At 47.9% G+C, this 18,813-nt stretch overlaps 1 protein-coding gene across 6 annotated transcripts in view; it reads right to left on the bottom strand.

The window, feature by feature from the left end:
• Positions 1-3,355, bottom strand: part of EMID1 (EMI domain containing 1) — a 67,894-nt gene extending 64,539 nt beyond the window's left edge. For 2 of the 6 annotated variants that reach the window (XR_014542426.1, XM_083590324.1), the window contains exon 1: positions 2,539-3,203. Coding sequence is in view for 5 of the 6 variants with exons in the window: in XM_083590324.1 (XP_083446450.1) it covers positions 2,539-2,669 (131 nt within the window). In the remaining variant the exon portion in view is untranslated. Of the gene's footprint in view, positions 1-2,538 lie in introns of all 6 variants that reach the window. The other 4 variants (XM_083590325.1, XM_083590327.1, XM_083590323.1 and 1 more) reach the window with 4 other exon arrangements.
• Positions 3,356-18,813: the final 15,458 nt, after the last annotated feature.

The following is an 18,813-nucleotide window of genomic DNA, read 5'->3' on the forward strand; positions in this document are numbered from 1 at the left end:
CCTCTCAACCTGGTGCAGCAGACTTAGTAGCAGGAGCCCAGAGCCTTTTATGAGCCTGGGGGCTGCATGCTGGGAATTGAGAGTGGGCAGAGCAACAGGTATAAATGTCTCCCTTTGTACACCAGGTTGGTTTCTAGTGCTACAGACTCTCTGTCCTCCATCCATCCATCCATCCAAGCAAGCAAGCAAGAATCATCATCAGGCTTCAAGGACACAGCCCAGCCAGGCAAAAACACTGGAGGAAGGTGAAAGGCAAGGCTAGGGAGATTCCCAGGGGCCAGATAAAGGGGAACAGAGGGCCACATTTGGTCCCTGGGCCTGAGGTCCCCAATTTCAGTGTTAGAGGCTGCCCAGGCTAGGAACGCCAGCGTGGTATAGTGGCTAGAGTGTTGGACTAAGACCCGGGAGACCAGGGTTCAATCCCCCGCTCAGCTTAGAAATTCACTGAGTGACCTAGGGCCAGTCACTGTCTCTCAGCCTAACCTACCTCACAGGGTTGTTGTGGGGAATAAACGAGGAGGGGGAGAACCATGTATGCTGTCTCAAGCTCCTTGGTGGGATATAAATGTGACAGATAAATAAACAAAGAGCAAATGACACCTGCATTTGGACATGGGCCACCATTCCTTAACTCGCCTTGTTGTTCTCTGTGCACTGATAAAGGTGTCCTTTGCTTTATTTATTGCTAGCCAATGTTGCTAGCAAAATCTTTGGGAAGGGCCCTTTCACCAAGACTTGCTACCCCAAAATAAGGATGGCAGAGAAATTTGATCCGGTTCGTGTTTTGATGCAAGCCTACATAGCTTGTACAGTGGTACCTCAGGTTACATACGCTTCAGGTTACATATGCTTCAGGTTACAGACTCTGCTAACCCAGAAATAGTGCTTCAGGTTAAGAACTTTGCTTCAGGATGAGAACAGAAATCGTGCTCCGGCGGCACGGCAGCAGCAGGAGGCCCCATTAGCTAATGTGGTGCTTCAGGTTAAGAACAGTTTCAGGTTAAGAACAGACCTCCAGAGCGAATTAAGTACTTAACCAGAGGTACCACTGTACTTCCTAAGCCAATGTGGGAACCAAAACTACAGCTACCCTTTGCCATTTATACCTAAATTCAGCAGCTAGATTAGTCATTACCCTGCAAGACCCCCAATATAGATTAGGAGTGCTCTAAAACTATATTCAAAATGGGGCTGGGGAGGTCCTATCATTTCACCATTCCTTCATTTCCTTCACTGTAAGTATAAAAGTTATGATAACTTTTATATGGTTATTAAAACATGCCTTCAGAACTAGCCCTAACTTCAGAGCTGACAAAGCACAATTAACTTATGGAATTCACTGCCACCAGACCCATTCATGGCCTAGGTGGTTTCCAAAAGCTGGTGCAAATTCACATAGTGTGAACACATCCATTACTCTCTCCATCCTGGCTGTTTGGTATATCATAGAATTGCAGAGGTGGAAGGGGCTACGAGGGTCATTTAGTCCAACCCCCTTGCAATGCTGGAATCCTTTGCGCGACGTGGGGCTTGAACCCACAACCCAGAGATTAAGATTCTCATACTCTGCTGATGGAGTTGAGCTTGCTTTTCTCTTCCTCCCTGCCCAGCCTTTTCTCTGAGTGTGCCCTGTTGTTTCTTATTTCATTTTTATTTCTTATGCTCTTTGTTTCCTCTATTCGCTGCCCTTCATCCATCAGGGTGGCAACAACAGCTAAGACAATAAATATCAGTGAGGGAGGTTTGCAGTTCAATGGCAAAGCGGCTGCTTTGCATGCAGGTCCCACATTCATTCGCCAGCTCCGTCTGCAGATGTGGCAAGGAAAATATTCCCTGCCTGAAACCCTGGAGTGCTGCTGCCTGTCAGTGTGACCATCACTGATCTACAAGGGCCAATGACCTGCCTCAGTACTGAGGCAGCTTCTTGTATGTTTTGTTCATTAGGCATTCTGGAAACCTTTCTGCGGAAATAACATGACTGTGTGGCATAGTGGCTAGAGCATCAGACAAGGACCTGGGAGAGACCAGTGTTCCAATACCCACTGGGTCTCCTTGGACCAGTCACTGCCTCTCAGCCTAACCAACCTCACAGGGCTGTTGAGGAGGGTTACATAAAGCTGCAAAGGGGCATGCATACCACCATAGGTGCCAACTCCCTGGGACCCTGAGTGCCTGAGCACCCACAAAATTCCCCATGAAGCACCCACAAATCTTGGTGTCAGGGCCATGCACATTGCATGACGCCCACGGCCCCAGGCACCCACAGTCGCAGGGCCAAGCTGGCACTCCTGCAGACCACTTTGAGCTCCTTGGAGGAAAAGTTGAACCTATGAATGCGGCAAATAAAATGGAGCTCCCCTGTGTAGGAGCAGTCTATCTGCAAAGAGATAAAGCAACAGGGATTGCGAGCTTCCCAGAGGCATCTGTCTGCCGGGAAAGAAGGATGAATTAGATGGGCCTAGCCCAAGGAGCTCTGGGCATTAAAAGGCACAATCCGCATTAACCCCCCCCCCCGGAGTAACCATACGCCCGCCTTACCTCCGATTGGCGTACTGGAGCCCCGCGCGGTTCCAGGTGCAGCTGACCGGCGCCGGGAGCAAGCAGCAAAGCCACAGCGCAGCTCGGAGGCAGACCGGCCAGCGCCGCCGCCTTCTCCCGGCAGTCTCCATAAGGAGCCGCGGGGCAGCTGGAGGGCCGGCCAGTCCCCCTCCAGGCAACCGGGTTTCTGATGGCGGGGAGAAGGGGTGGAAAACCTCCCGAGCGAGCCGTGCGTCCTCCCCGACGCGCAAAAGGTTCCCCGGCTTAAGGAGCCCTCATTGAGACGCCCAGCCAAGGCAACCGCGGGAGAGGAAAAGTCCTCCGCTTGGCAAAGGAGAGAGAGAGAGAGAGAGAGAGAGAGTATGGGTGGCTCCGTGCCAAGCACAGCCGGAATAAATCCAGGGGTTTCAGCCAAAACAGAGCGAGGAGGGGAAAGAGCTCAGCTGCGCGCTGCTGCTGCTTACAAGCTGCAAACCCCAAATAAATAGAAGAAGAAATGAGATCTATCTTTTAAAAAAGAGAAAAGAAAAGCACGGGAGGAGAAAATGGCATTCAACTCCTTTCTCTCCGCAGCCAGCTAGGCTGCAGGAGGGCGCTGATCAGCTGCTGCGCGCGCGTGCAAAAGCGTGCAGGCTGCGCCGGATAGATCAAAAGAGCGCAAAAGTAGAAAAGGGGCCTCCTCTTTCCTCCTCCCCCACAAGCTGGAGGGCCCCGGCCGTGGGGAAGGGTAGCCTTCCAGGGGCTGGATTTCCAGCAGAGGGGTGGGGGAGAACTTTGTCTAGCCTGAAACTCTTAACCCTTCCCACTTTTGCTTCAAGGTGCCTCCGTCTTATTTGCAAAATATATTTGCATATCCAATGCAACATGTATCTATACATTTCACCTGCAGATCCCTCCCCTTTTCTCAAGCCCCCCACCTTCGACTAGATTAAAGAAACCAGAGAGAGAGAGAGGCCGAGGCTTTTGCAAAGGGTCCCCTCCCTCCTCATTTGCCCCCTCCCCCTGCTAAGTCTTTCATGTTCAAACCCTGGAAAAGTTCCCCTATTCACTCTTGGCCTTGTTAAGCAGAAAAAGAAAGGACTTAGGGGGTGGGGTGGATGTGTTGAGATCACACACACACACAAGACCGGCTTTTTTTCAGGAAGCCAGCGTCTCTCCTCTCTCCCCCACCTCCTGTTGCCAGGGAGTTGCACCTCAAAGGAGGCCTTTACAAAGCAGGGGGGGGGCAGATTCGGCATGTCATGAAGGGCAATTGTGTGGCACCCCAAATCTGCCCCCTTTGTGTGGGAAACACAGCGAGCTGCTCCAAGAGGGTACCTGCATGCAGGAGCTGCAAAAAGAGCCAGCAGTGTGTGACCCTTGTTTAACCTGTTATATATATTTTTTCACCTCTGTGGGAGAAATACAGCTCAAAGGAGGACATCTCAAGGGTGGGAGAATAACCAGGGGGAAAGAGAAGGGTTGAATTGCCACACCATCATTATTTCTCCACTTAACTTCAGTAAAACTTACCCAGGAAAAAAAATCCCATTCACCAGTTTCCCCCAATTTGGTTCACTCCATAGGTTTTGAAGTACAATTCCCATCATTCCCAGCTGAGAAACCAGCTGGGAGCTGCAAAACCTGGGAGGCACTGAGTGTGTGCTGCAACATCTTTCTCTTCTCTCTCTCCCACACCACATCATCTTCAGGGCAGGATGCTGTTCGTCAGTCCCCTAACCTGCCGCCTGGAGCATGTGCTTTCTCTGTGGTCAGCAAACATTTTCAGCAGGGGGCCAGTCCACTGTCCCTCAGACCTTGTGGGGGGGGATGAATGAATTCATATGCCCCACAAATAACCCAGAGATGCATTTTAAATAGAAGGACACATTCTATTAATAATAATAAAAATAATAATAATAATTTATTATTTATACCCCGCCCATCTGGCTGGGCCTCCCCAGCCACTCTGGGCGGCTTCCATAAAAACCAAAAACACAGTAAAATATCACACGTTAAAAACTTCCCTGAACAGGGCTGCCTTAAGATGTCTTCTGAATGTCAGGTAGTTGTTTATCGCTTTGACATCTGCTGGAAGGGCGTTCCACAGGGCGGGCGCCACTACCAAGAAGGCCCTCTGCCTGGTTCCCTGTAGCTTTGCTTCTCGCAATGAGGGAACCGCCAGAAGGCCCTCAGCGCTGGACCTCAGCATCCGGGCAGAATGATGGGGGTGGAGACGCTCCTTCAGGTATACTGGACCAAGGCCGTTTAGGGCTTTAAAGGTCAGCACCAACACTTTGAATTGTGCTCGGAAACGTACTGGGAGTCAATGTAGGTCTTTCAAGACCGGTGTTATATGGTCTCGGCGGCCGCCCCCAGTCACCAGTCTAGCTGCCGCATTCTGGATTAGTTGTAGTTTCCGAGTCACCTTCAAAGGTAGCCCCACGTAGAGTGCATTGCAGTAGTCCAAGTCTACTCATGTAAAAACACGCTGATTCCCAGACCGGCTGGATTTAGGTGGCGATTGGGCCATATCCGGCCCCCGGGCCTTAGTTTGCCAACCCGTGTGCTACCTCTTGCCCTCTCCTCATTCTAGGCCTGCAGTGCCCCCCCCCCACCCTCAGATCATGCAATGCAGCTGCTTTGTGGCACTGTGTGCGTGCTAAAGTGACTTAGGGGCAGCTTCTGTCAGTACAGGGTGGAAGGAACATCATCCCAGCTTTGGGGGAAAAAACAGTTTATGGAGATGCACCAAAGGGTTGAGGTTGGTACTAGGAGCAATTGAGGTCCCATCTTGCATGGAGATAACCTTGTGTGTTCTTCTATGGGAGCAGTGCATGAAGAGCAGGGTGATTTTGCCTGGGAAAGGCCTCTTGCTGAGCAGCCAAGACCCCCACTTTGTTCTGCTTCCCTTGCTCTCTTCATTCCCTCCCACCAGGAACAAGAACATCTTTATCTTCGGGGGAAAGGAGCTCGCCAAAGTCACTGGAGGCTGTTGAGATGACTCTCATTCATCACTCTACCTTGTAACAGCTCCAAGAGCCTTGTTGTCTCTAAGATCTATGTGTGTCTACTCCCATCTACCTACATGTGATATATGGGCATGTGTATTTATAGATACGTAAATACACACATAGGGATGCGGGTGGTGCTGTGGGTTAAACCACAGAGCCTAGGACTTGCTGATCAGAAGGTCGGCGGTTCGAATCCCCACGATGGGGTGAGCTCCTGTTGCTCGGTCCCTGCTCCTGCCAACCTAGCAGTTCAAAAGCACGTCAAAGTGCAAGTAGATAAATAGGTACTGCTCCAGCGGGAAGGTAAACGGTGTTTCCGTGCGCTGCTCTGGTTTGCCAGAAGTGGCTTAGTCATGCTGGCCACATGACCCAGAAGCTGTATGCCAGCTCCCTCGGCCAGTAAAGCGAGATGAGTGCCGCAACCCCAGAGTCGGTCACGACTAGACCTTGTGGTCAGGGGTCCCTTTACCTTTACCTATATACACACACATAACATATATGCACTTTATTACTGTTTTCCTAATTCAGCAACCTCAACCAAATACATGCCCAGAAGGACAGTGGTGTATATCTATTGCACATGGAATCAGACTCCAAAAGAAAGGGTAGCATGTCATAAAGCAGAGGAAAACACCCATCAACAGTGCAGCATGAGTCCACAGATGCAGAAAAGGGCCTTATTGACCTCAATGTTTACAGTCCCCCCACGTGTCTCCAAGAGGTTGCCATATTTCAAAAAGTAAAAAACAGGACACCCTGAAAGTTGCTGAACTTTTTTAGGAAAACCTGAAAGTTGTTGAGCTGCTTTCTTTTCTTTTTTTACAAAAACGCCAAAAAACAAACAAAGCACCGCATTTCCTCCAGGCCTTGCTTCATTTAATGAACTTCTATCATGTCACCTTTTACAGCAGAACCTCAGTTTTTGAACAAAATCCGTTCTGGAAGAGCATTCAACTTCTGAAACGTTCAAAAACCAAAAACTGAAAGCAGAAGCCTCAATTCAATAGGGAAACTCAAAACGGAAGCCGCGTCGGACGTTCGGGTTCCGAAAAATGTTCAGAAACCAGAACATTTACTTCCAGGTTGTCGGCGTTCAGGAGTCGAAACGTTCAGAAACAGAGCCGTTTGAGAACCGAGGTTTGACTGTACTCAATATTTAAAAATAAAATAAAATACTTACCTCCCCACACTTGTGATTCCCAAGTGAAAAGGTTGACTGGCCTAAGGTTACTCAGTGAGCTTTATGGCCGAGTAGAGATTTGATCCCCGGACTCACATTCCAAAGGTTTCACACTCCAGTCCAATGCTCTAACTATTGCACCATGGTGATACCCCAGGGTAAGAGACTGAAGCCTGTTAAGGAGCCAAAGCACATCTTCATAATAAACTCAATGTGACATTACTGGAAATCTCTAGATAACTTTTGTCCATAGATGACGGATGTAGTGCAATACAACTAATATGTAACTCTGGCCATAATGTCGATTTTGGTGTCTGGTTGAAAAAGGTTCCCCAGCAGCATGAGACTGGTACAGAAACTATCCAGCTGCACATAACAGTGGTAGCAAAGGAAATTCACCTTCTGAAGGTCATCCATCATTTCCAGCACTCTTCCTATGATCACCTCAACCTGTGCCCCAGCTCTAATCTGAATTAAGAGCACTAGAGTGTGTACTCATTTAAGGAGAGACAGTGCCCCCCAGTGGTTAATACAGGAAGCCAACTCAGCCAAAGCTGGCCAGGGATGGCCATTCCCCAAAGCACTACAGTACTCACTCAATGTTCCCTAAAAGCAGGGTTGTCACATTCTTTCCCATGTGTATTAATAAATGCTACATGCCCTCCTAGAAACTGTGCAATTCTTGCTTGCAGGAAACAATGTCAGGCATGGGGGGGGCAGGTTGGGGGGGCTTGTGGGGAAGCTGGGGCATATAAGGCCCACTGGCTGGAGGTTCCCTTTCGCTGCTTCAAGAGGACCTCCATGCCCTCAAAACCTTTGAGAACTGATGACTTCTGGTGTCATGGAGTGGCTTGGATGCAAAGGAGTGGTGGGGGCACCAGCTTGGGAACTCTCCCCCAAGCGAAGAAGGTTCAGAGCCAGGGGGTTGGTGGTAGGAGGGCAATGAGTGGTCAGAGGGAGAATAAGGAGCAGAGTGGGGGGAAGAGGTGTCGGAAGCTGAAGAGGCAACAGGGTTTAGTGAGCAGGAAGAGTCTGTGGCAGAGAGCAGTCCAGAATCGGAGGCTGGAGAGGAGGGGGACCCAGGAGACAGAGATGAGGCAGGCTGCTGAAGAAGCCAGGGAGACTCCCCGTCCTGCTGCGACCAGCTTCCCTCTTCCCTGGTCTCCCAGAACCAGAAGAGGTATGAAGAGGGCGGAACAAAGACAGACAAAGCAAGGAAGTCTCAGATTTCTTGGGGACAACCCAGGGAAGGAGGAAATTTAGAGAGCTATGGGAAGGCAGGGACCTTCAGCCCTTGCAACTGCCTCACTGTGGCAAAATCTACTGGGAAGAGTTGCTGTGCTCACTAGGCCTGAGCTGCTTTGTTTCTTTGAATCAAGAGTTAAGTTCATTGACACCTTGTGAGTTATTGCTGGCCTGCTCCTGACTCCTGCCTTGGAAAGTAGCTGGAAATCACAACTAGGGAGATTGCTGTTGCGCTTGGTTCCTACCTGTGACTTCCTGTAGGCATCTAGTTGGCCGCAGTGAGGATGTTGGACTGAATGGGCCTTTGACCCATTCGAAGCAGGGCTTTTCTTACATTATTAAGGAGCATCCCTAGTTCATATATAGCTTCAGTGATCAGCAGCAGGAACAAAGTTTTCATGCTCATAACACTCAAACTCAGAGTCACCTGAGAGCATCGTTTGGTAGTAGGTTTTGTTGTTGTTGTTGTTTAGTTGTTTAGTCGTGTTCGACTCTTCGTGACCCCATGGACCAGAGCGCGCCAGGCACTCCTGTCTTCCACTGCCTCCTGCAGTTTGGTCAAACTCATGTTTGTAGCTTCGAGAACATTGTCCAACCATCTCGTCCTCTGTCGTCCCCTTCTCCTTGTGCCCTCCATCTTTCCCAACATCAGGGTCTTTTCCAGGGAGTCTTCTCTTCTCTTGAGGTGGCCAAAGTATTGGAGCCTCAGCTTCAGGATCTGTCCTTCCAGTGAGCACTCAGGGCTGATTTCCTTCAGAATGGATAGGTTTGACCTTCTTGCAGTCCATGGGACTCTCAAGAGTCTCCTCCAGCACCATAATTCAAAAGCATAAATTCTTCAGCGATCAGCCTTCTTTATGGTCCAGCTCTCACTTCCATACATCACTACTGGGAAAACCATAGCTATTAAAAAAAAAATGGTAATAGGTTTAGGATAGACAAATGTGAGTCAAGTCAAAACTCAACAGATGAAGTTTGCCACAGCTGCACCTGTTGAATGTTGGCTTGTTTAGCAGCTACAAGGAGGAAACTGGAATATGCAGGAGCCCAGCCAAAATAAAATGCGACCACTTTCTGATAAATGTAGAGCTAGCATGGGCTAGGCTGTTCAAAGACAGGAATACTATAGGCAAAGTACATGAACAGCTCAATAGGTGGGAGTTTTTTTAGCCTGCCTTGCAGCTATCAAAAAACTCCTGGCAGGCACCCAGGCAGAAATTTTGTGTGAAATTGTGTGTGAGAGACCGATAAATACATGAGGAGGGGATGAAGGCTGGGGAACCCCTGTGGAACAAGGCCCCCGATGTGTCTTAGATTGTTTATGTATATAATTTAGCTCAATTAAACTAATTATGGCATGCTCATTTCCTTCAGTTTTTCAGCCAGTTGCCAAATTCTGGTCCCCAGATCTGGCTACCTCTGATTGCAGTGCACAATCCCTCATTGTGGAAAGAGCTCCGATGTTCCAGGGACGGTGCCAGAGGGCTCGCAACGCAGATGAACACCTGTGTTGTCTGTAAACATCGTCTGGCAGCGTCGGGAGGAGGATAGGCTCAAAGACAAGTGAAGGGAGCCTCTCACGCCCCACATCCATCAGAGTTGCATCTCAGTCAATGAGTCCTTCAGTTATTCCCCCACCCTTTTTAATGGTTGCTTGGAGAGGGGAAGGTTCATAGCTCAGGGGTAGAACAGCTGCTTTGTATGCATAAGGTCCCAGGTCCAGCCTCCAGTGGCATCTCCAAATAGGGCCAGGAGAGACTCCCTGTCTGAAACCCTGGAAAGCTGCTGCCAGTTTGTGCAGACAGCACTGAACTATATGGGCCAGTGGTCTGATTCAATAGGAGGCAGCTTTTCTCTTTAATTCAGCTCTATTTTTTTAGACTAGCATTTTAATTTATTTTTAGATGAAGGGCAGTAGCTCAGTGGTAGAGCACCTTCTTTGTATGCATAAGATCCCAGGTTTAATCCACAGTATCTCAAAGTAGGGCTAGGAGAGACTCGCTGCCTGAAGCCCTGGAGAGCTGCTGCCAGTTAGTGTTGGCAGTACTGAGCTAGATGGACCATTGATCAGACTCGGTATAAGGCAAGTGTTCCTGTATTCCTTGTTGTTGTTGTTTAGTTGTTTAGTCGTGTCCGACTCTTTGTGGCCCCATAGACCAGAGCACACCAGGCACTTCTGTCTTCCACTGCCTCCCGCAGCTTGGTCAAACTCATGTTTGTAGCTTCGAGAACACTGTCCAACCATCTTGTCCTCTGTCGTCCCCTTCTCCTTGTGCCCTCCATCTTTCCCAACATCAGGGTCTTTTCCAGGGAGTCTTCTCTTCTCGTGAGGTGGCCAAAGTATTGGAGCCTCAGCTTCACGATCTGTCCTTCCAGTGAGCACTCAGGGCTGATTTCCTTAAGAATGGAGAGGTTTGATCTTCTTGCAGTCCATGGGACTCTCAAGAGTCTCCTCCAGCACCATAATTCAAAAGCATCAGTTCTTCAGCAATCAGCCTTCTTTATGGTCCAGCTCTCACTTCCATACATCACTACTGGGAAAACCATGGCTTTAACTGTATTCCTAGGAGGAAGGTATTTCTCTTGGGGAAAGGCTGTAACTTAGGCTCTATCTGCACGATAGTTTTAAAGCAGTTTCATGGCACATCAAACAGTCACAGCCTCCTCCAAAGAATCCTGGAACAGTATTTTTTCCTTTTTATTTTTATCTTTTCTATTTTATTCAAGTAAATAAAACAAATCAATGCAACAAAAATATCTGCTTTCTCTACACCATGCACTAAAATGGCAACCCTCTGGATGTTTTGGACTACAACTCGCAGAACCCACCCCCACCAGCCCAAAAACTATAGCCCAAAACATCTGGAGTGTTGAGCTTGGCAAAGGCTGTCTTAGAACAGAACCTCCCCAACCATCTTCTCTGATTGCACAGATTAGCAAGCATCCCATATCTTCTGCAGAACACAATGTGAACAGCAGCCTTCTAGGGCTGGGCCCTGCCTCACACTAAGGTTGCAGTCCATACACACTGGATTGGCCTGTATTTTTCCGCTATCCTTGTGTATGGGCCTGGTTCTGCCAAATTTATAGGGTGTGGGTAATTCTCTTTTGCTTCAATATTAAAAAGGCCTGGCCATTTCATGCCCTGTGGAATGTATTTTATATTTTCCTTTCCTTTCCACCCCAGTCGCGAAGCAAATTCTCACATACCCTGCTGAGGGAGGTATTTGGGAGAGCTGAGCTCCGCAAACAGGGCAAGGTGCAGAGAGGAGTCAGTTCCTTTCATCTTATTTTCTTTTCCTTGAGTCTCCTGCAAATCGGCCCAAGAAGGAAGGGAAAGCAGATGGTGTTTATTACGGCAGACTGAGTGCGAGGAAAGAAAAGCGGGGAGACGGGGGGAAAGAGCATAGCCCGTCCTATTGTGCTCTAAATTAGTTGCAGGCCGATGGCTGGGCTGTGACAAATTCCATATGCTGCCGGGGTGCATTGTTGTGGGAGAAAGGGTGACAATTTATCGCCAGCCAAGAGGGACAAAGGACTTTTCAGAGTCGAATGCCACTTTCATGGGATTATGTGTGTGTTGTGTGTACGTGCGTGTATTATTCATGTGTGTTTGCATGTACGTAAGAGATATTTGTGAGCTAAGTGGTTTTGGAGTGGTTTTCACAAAGGCCCATAATGGCCAACAGACTTCCATGAGAAACAGCTTCCCCACCATTATAGAGCTCCCCAGTCCGGTCATGTTTTGCGTCAGGAGAGGGCAATGTGAGTCCCCTGCTAGGTTTAAGTAGGGTGGACCTGAAGCGCCACAGGTCAGCCTCATGCCCTTATTGAGTGGCCCTAGATTGTAGGCCAAAATGGGGCAGCCATGTTTGTGGTCCGCACATCTTCCTGAAGTGCATCGTTAAACTGGAATTCCAGACCTTCCAAGTGCCCCTATTTTCCAGGGACAGTCCTGGATTTACAGAAGTCAACCCGGTTTCTGATTTGATCTCAGGTTGGGGGGCGAGGAAAGGATAGCGGGATCTAAGAAATTTGCTATAGGGACGTATGGATCTGAACTTCCAATACCATGCTGAAACGCTGTACTGGAGGAAAGGGCCCTTGGGACTTTGGGACTCTGCATGAAAAAGTGTGGAGCAGCGGTGGCTTCAAGTTTTTCCTGACAATCCCGGCATTTTCAGGGCAGTTGGAGGGTATGATATGGATGTCAGAAAGTAGATAGCTTGGAAGCTACTGTGTTAGGCTTGGTGCCTCCCCCTCCCCGATGGGGCTGCTGATGGTAGGGACCATTTTGTGCTCCTGTTTTTGTTTTGTTTTTCTCTCTTTCAGATGCAGCAGCCATTCTGTATTCTGCCACTTCCCGCACAGCAGCCATTTTGTGACTGGCGCCCACGCCACCCTCTCAGAATCCATGATGTGTCCAGTGGCCCCAAGCTTGAACCTGGACCGAGGCCTTAATAAGATGTATCTTCAAAGGTTTTCCATCTTTTTATCATGTCACAAGTTCTGGTCCAAGAATACAGCTGAGGTGGTAGCCTTGGGCCCCTCAAATATGACGACAGGCTTCCTTCCTGTATTTTCTGAGCTCTTACCCAAGGATAGGGGTCAGTTTTTAAGCCCGAAAGCTGTATGCCGGCTCCCTCGGCCAGTAAAGTGAGATGAGCACCGCAACCCCAGAGTCGTCCACAACTGGACCTAACGGTCAGGGGTCCCTTTACCTTTTAAAATCAGAAATATATAGCAAAATGTGTGAGAGGAATTCTACCAAAGTTCCTCAGGAGGAATGAAGCCACAGAAACACACATCCCATCATATATCCTGGTCCTGCAAAGTCTCAGGCGTGATGATCAATTTGTTACTTTCATTTGATTGAAAATAGTTAATACATTAAAATACTTGTTTCTTTAAAATGTTTAGAAAGCTCATATGGAGACTCTGGCTTCTTCACATTGATACACCTCATTCAGTTGTACAGTAGGCCAGAAAATCCTTCTTTTACATCCTTCGCCAATCTGGAATCCTCTGTTTTGGACTATAAAGAACTCCTATCGGTTCTGACCACTGTCTGTCTGTCTGGGAGAGATGCGGTTCAAAACATGTGGAGGGCATCTGGCACATATTTTTGGTCCTGATGTGCTGCAGTGGCCTTCCATGAGAGAGCTATGCCTGGGTCCCTTCCTATTTTTACACAGGCCCTGTAGACGTGGATATTTCAGTCTGTTTTTAATTGATGCTTGCTGTTTGTACAGTTATTGCTTTATTTTCTTTTCAACTTGGAATGTTGTTTTAATACTGTCGTTTTAGATACTTGCAATAAAAACACACGAACACATAGAGAGTTTCAGGTTTTACATTGCAAATTGCCTTGAGAATGTTTTGACCTTTAAAAGCTGTATAAAAGTACAGTGGTACCTCAGGTTACAGACGCTTCAGGTTAGACGCTTCAGGTTACAGACTCTGCTAACCCAGAAATAGTACCTCGGGTTAAGAACTTTGCTTCAGGATGAGAACAGAAATCGTGCTCCGGCGGCGCGGCAGCAGCAGGAGGCCCCGTTAGCTAAAGTGGTACCTCAGGTTAAGAACAGTTTCAGGTTAAGAACGGACCTCTGGAACGAATTAAGTTCTTTACCCAAGGTACTACTGTATTTTAAATAAACATGGCAAACTTCCGTTAGAAAATGACTGCCGGTGTACTACATGATGCTATCGTGTTTGTGTGTTTGTGTGTGCCATTTATATACAGTGGTACCTCAGGTTAAGGACTTAATTCATTCTGGAGGTCCGTTCTTAACCTGAAACTGTCCTTAACCTGAGATACCACTTTAGCTAATGGGGCCTCCTGCTGCCGCTGTGCCGCCGGAGCACAATTTCTGTTCTCATCCTGAAGCAAAGTTCTTAACCCGAGGTACTATTTCTGGGTTAGCGGAGTCTGTAACCGGAAGCGTCTGTAACCTGAGGTACCACTGTAGTTGTGCATTTGGGGCAAAAATGCACACTCCCCCCCCCCATAATTTAGCTCTTAAGAAAACCGCAAAGGGAAGCAAGGGATTAACAGCAGAAGAACAACAACAACAGCAGGAACAATTCACCTTTGAAAAAGCACCCCAGAATTGCTTCAAAAAGCAGGCAAGGATAATAATTGGCCAATGACAGAGACCAGAAGGTGGAGATTGCCACTGGCAAGGACAAGATAAGAGCCTGCTGGATCAGGCCAATGGCCCACTTAGTCTTGACATCCTGTCCTCACAGTGGCCAACAAGATGCCTGTGAGAAACCTTCAGGAAGAACCCAAGCACAAGAGCACTCTCCCTTCCTGTGGCTTGTTATTCAAAAGCATCGCTGCCTCCAAAATTAAACAGGGACCATCAGAGCATATACAAAGTACATGTATAATAAGGCAAGGCAAGGTGACGGGTGGGTTGCAAAATGACTCCATTCCTTCCAGCCACACTACATCAGAGACATGTAGGAACCACGCTTGGGTTCTGCTTCAGGGCTTTGTCTGGAGCTCTCATTCTACTCAAAGCAACATTTTGCCAATGTTATCTGCACAATTTGCTGTTATACACAGGTGCGTCTCCCAGAGATGCATGTTGTTGCATAGATAAGTATCTCTTCCAGATTTTTATCTTCAGTCTCCTAATTGGGCTGGGAAGAACCTCACAACTTGCATGTGGGTAGTTGTGGGCTCACATCCAAAAGGCCTAGCCAACCAGGGAACAGCACATCCTTTGTGGGTGGATTGGGATGAACAATACACGCCCAGCAGTTGGCCACAACCATCTACTCTCCCTCGCACTGGAAGCTAAGCAGATTTCAGATTATCTGTTTTGCATCCGACATCAGCCACAAAGGTGGCTCTTTTGCAATTCGTCTTGTGAAAACAGCCAGTGTGTGTGTGTGTGTGTTTAGAAAGCCAAACCCACCTTTGTGTGAATGCTCAGGCAGGAGAAGCAAATTGTTAACTCAGGAGTCAATGAAGGTTATGGTAAAGCAGATCCAGCGGCAATGCTCCCCAAATGCATAAAGTACACTCCTTAGGATTACATTTTAAAGGTGTCCTTAGCACCCTAAAATAAAAGGATTTCCACGGTGGCTCACCATAAAAAAAAAAAAAAAGCCCATTCTTGAATACTGCTAAAAAAGCAGTCATTTTAAGAGTTTGTGACAGTACCTTTATTAACACCTCCCAAAAACTTGTCTGCTGGATTGAGCCAATGGGTCACCTAGTCCAGCATCCTATTCTCACAGTGGTCAAGCAGATGCCTTTGAGAAACCCTCAATCAGGACCTGAGTCTAACAGCACTCTTCCCTCCTGCAGTTTCCAGACACTGGCATTCAAAAGCATACTGCCTCTGACACGGTGGTAGAACGATATACCCATCAGGCTGAGTAGCCACTGGTATTCTCATCCCCTTTGAATTTGCTTAATCCTCTTTTAAAGCTTATAGTCTAACCAGAGTGTTGGACTTCTGACCTGGGAGACCAGAGTTCAAATCTCCACTCAGCGATGAACTGGGTGACCTTGGGCCAGTCACCCTCTCTCAGCCTGTTCAACCTCACAGGGTTTTGCAAAGATGAAATGGGGAGGAGCAGAACCATGTACACCACCATGAGCTCCTTGGAAAAAAATATGGTATATAAATGTAATAAATAAAATTGTAAACACAAGACAATTTCTCTCCCTTTCTCCGCTCTCTTGTACCTATGCTGCCCTTTCCAAGAAGTTGCTTCTTTCAGATCCTGTTTGTGAGGTTCCAGAAACACAGTTGGACACATAAAAAAAACACACCAGAAAGCTGGAATATAGATGGAAGTTTGGGGCCTGATGATTAGACTAGATAGAGCCAGCAGGATAGTTTCTTAATCATCTTTGTTAGTTAGCCTCTTAGTGTCCCACGTTTCCGAAGAACTTAGTTGCTGTTTTTTAAATGCAGTTTTGTAGCATACAGTAGTGGTAAACCACATGCTTTGCAGATAAAAAGCAGTCTATGAGCCATGACAGCTACATTGTACCTCCACTGCTGGAAAGGAATACGCCACTGAATACGAGTTACCAGGGAAACACAAGTGGGGCAAGTTCTGCTTTTGCGCTCAGGTACTGCTTGCAGGCTTCCCAAAAGAGGAATAATAATAATAATAATTTATTATTTATACCCCACCCATCTGGCTGGGTTTCCTCAGCCACTCTGGGCGGCTTCCAACAAAACACTAAAATGCAATAACATATTAAACATTAAAAGCTTCCCTAAACAGGGCTGCCTTCAGATGTTTTCTAAAAGTTTGGTAGTTATTTTTCTCTTTGACATCTGGTAGGAGGGTGTTCCACAGGGTGGGTGCCACTACCGAGAAGGCCCTCTGCCTGGTTCCCTGTAACTTGGCTTCTCGCAGAGAGGGAACCGCCAGAAGGCCCTCAGAGCTGGACCTCAGTGTCCAGGCAGAACGATGGAGGTGGAGATGCTCCTTCAGGTATCCTGGACTGATGCCATTTAGGGCTTTAAAGGTAAGCACCAACACTTTGAATTGTGCTCGGAAACATACTGGGAGCCAGTGTAGGTATTTCAAGACTGGTGTTATATGGTCTCGGCAGCCGCTCCCAGTCAAGAGTCTAGCTGACGCATTCTGGATTAGTTGCAGTTTCCAGGTCACCTTCAAAGATAGCCCCACATAGAGCGCATTGCAGTAGTCCAAGCAAGAGATAACGAGAGCATGCACCACTCTGGTGAGACAGTCCGCGGACAGGTAGGGTCTCAGCCTGCATACCAGATGGAGCTGATAAACAGCTGCCCTGGACACAGAATTGACCTGCGCCTCCATGGACAGATGTGAGTCCAAAATGACTCCCAGGCTGCGCACCTGGGTCTTCAGGGGCACAGTTACCCCATTCAGGACCAGGGAGTCCTCCACACCCGTCCGTCTCCTGTCCCCCCAAAACAGTACTTCTGTCTTGTCAGGATTCAACCTCAATCTGTTAGCCGCATCTGGTTGGCCACTTTGAGAAAAGGATGCTGGACTAGTTAAGCCTTTGACCTGATCCAGTGGGGCTCTTGCTTTCAATGCCCAACATGTCCACCCATGAGATTTTAGGAAAGACCGCAGCATCTGGAACATCAGACCAGGTGTGGGGGACCTTTCAGATGATGTTGCTGAATGACATCTCCCACCAGCCCAAGAAAGCATGGTCAATGTCCACGGAATTTGCAATTTGTAATTCAACAACATCAGGAGAGCTGAAGGTCGCCCACACCTGCCCCTGAGGGAAGCCACAGCAACCAGAGCAGGGTAGATGGGCCACAGCCTGACTATAAATGAAATCTGCTACATACATCCCAGCCAGCAGAGAAATGTGTGTTTTTCAGAAAAGACCTGCAAGTGATTAAGTTGTCTGAAATCAGCTGAAGAACTGCAAAAGGGCAGATGGAACCAAACATGGTTACAAGACTGTTCTGAGAGACTGGAATCTATCACCAAGGCTTCCAAATAAAAGGTTTCTGGGTGGCTTTGGCAGAACCCAGGCAGCTGCCTCTCAAAGCTCAATTGCAGCCGGGTTTGTTCCATTCCCCAGGCACAGCACAGTCATATATACGTCAGCAATATTTGTTCCCAAGGGTCTGCTCAAGCTGTGAGACTGCAGAGCCTGAAGATTTCCATAAACTGGGGTGTCTTCACTCTTGGCAGCTTGCATTCCAGCCCATGTTAGGAGACCCACTTCCACCTCTCTCCTCCTGGCCTTCCTATGCCCATTCATAAATCTTCCAGCCCAAGGAGACCCTAGGTCTGAGACATCAACTGCCACCCCAAAAGAGATGCATAGACAGGTTAAAGGACAATCATTTGGGCCATGGACCAGGGAGTTAGCAAAGTCAATCTAGTCTACAGTATGAGTCCAGCTGATTTTGCAGAGAACAAGGAAGTGAGCTGAGAACACAGGAAGTTACCCAATGCAGTCAGACTATTGGTCCATTTAGTTCAGTACTGTCTGCACTGACTGGCAGCAGCTTTCCAGTATTTCAGGCAAGGTACATTTCCCCAGCCCTACCTGCAGAATGAACCGGAGACTTTCTGCATGTAAAGGAGACACTCTGCCAAGAGAATGAGGTCATTTCTCTAAAAATAAAGATCTGAGGTCTCATGATTGTTACAAAACAGCTGACTTAAACAGTAAGGTGCTTTATACCCAAGTGAGATCACTGGTTCACCTAGCACAGGGGTCAGCAACCTTTTTCAGCTGTGGGCCGGTCCACTGTCCCTCAAACCTTGTGGGGGGCCAGACTATATTTTGGAAGAAAAAATATGAACGAATTCCTATGCCCCATAAATGAACCAGAGATGCATTTTAAATAAAAGCACACATTCTACTCGTGTAAAAACACCAGGCAGGCTCCACAAATAACCCAGAGATGCATTTTAAATAAAAGGACACATTCTACTCATGTAAAAACACACTGATTCCCGGACCATCCATGGGCCGGATTGAGAAGGCCTTAGGTTGCCTACCCCTGACCTAGTACAACAGTGCCCAAACTCCTTTTTCAGGCAGGAGGCAGTCTCAGCTCTATCAGGGGATTCTTCACATTCTGCATGCAAAGCAGGAGCTCTGCCACTAAGCTTTGGCCCTGTGGAAAGCAGAGAGAGAGAAAGCAACACTGCTTTGTGATAGCCATTTAATTTGGAGACTCTTAAGGGAAGCAAGCAACAACTCTCTAATGATCAGGGGTATGGAAGGAAAAGGCTGGAAGGGGGTGCCTCTAGCTGTGAGCTCCTAAACAATAGGTGCCAAAGATGCAGGGGGGATTTGGAGCATGTAGCGCAGCATTTAGAGAAGCAGGCTTTCAAGACCTGGCACCCAACATT

The sequence above is a fragment of the Podarcis filfolensis genome (assembly GCF_964270895.1).
Source record: "Podarcis filfolensis genome assembly, chromosome: 16".
Taxonomy (NCBI): Eukaryota; Metazoa; Chordata; class Lepidosauria; order Squamata; family Lacertidae; genus Podarcis; species Podarcis filfolensis.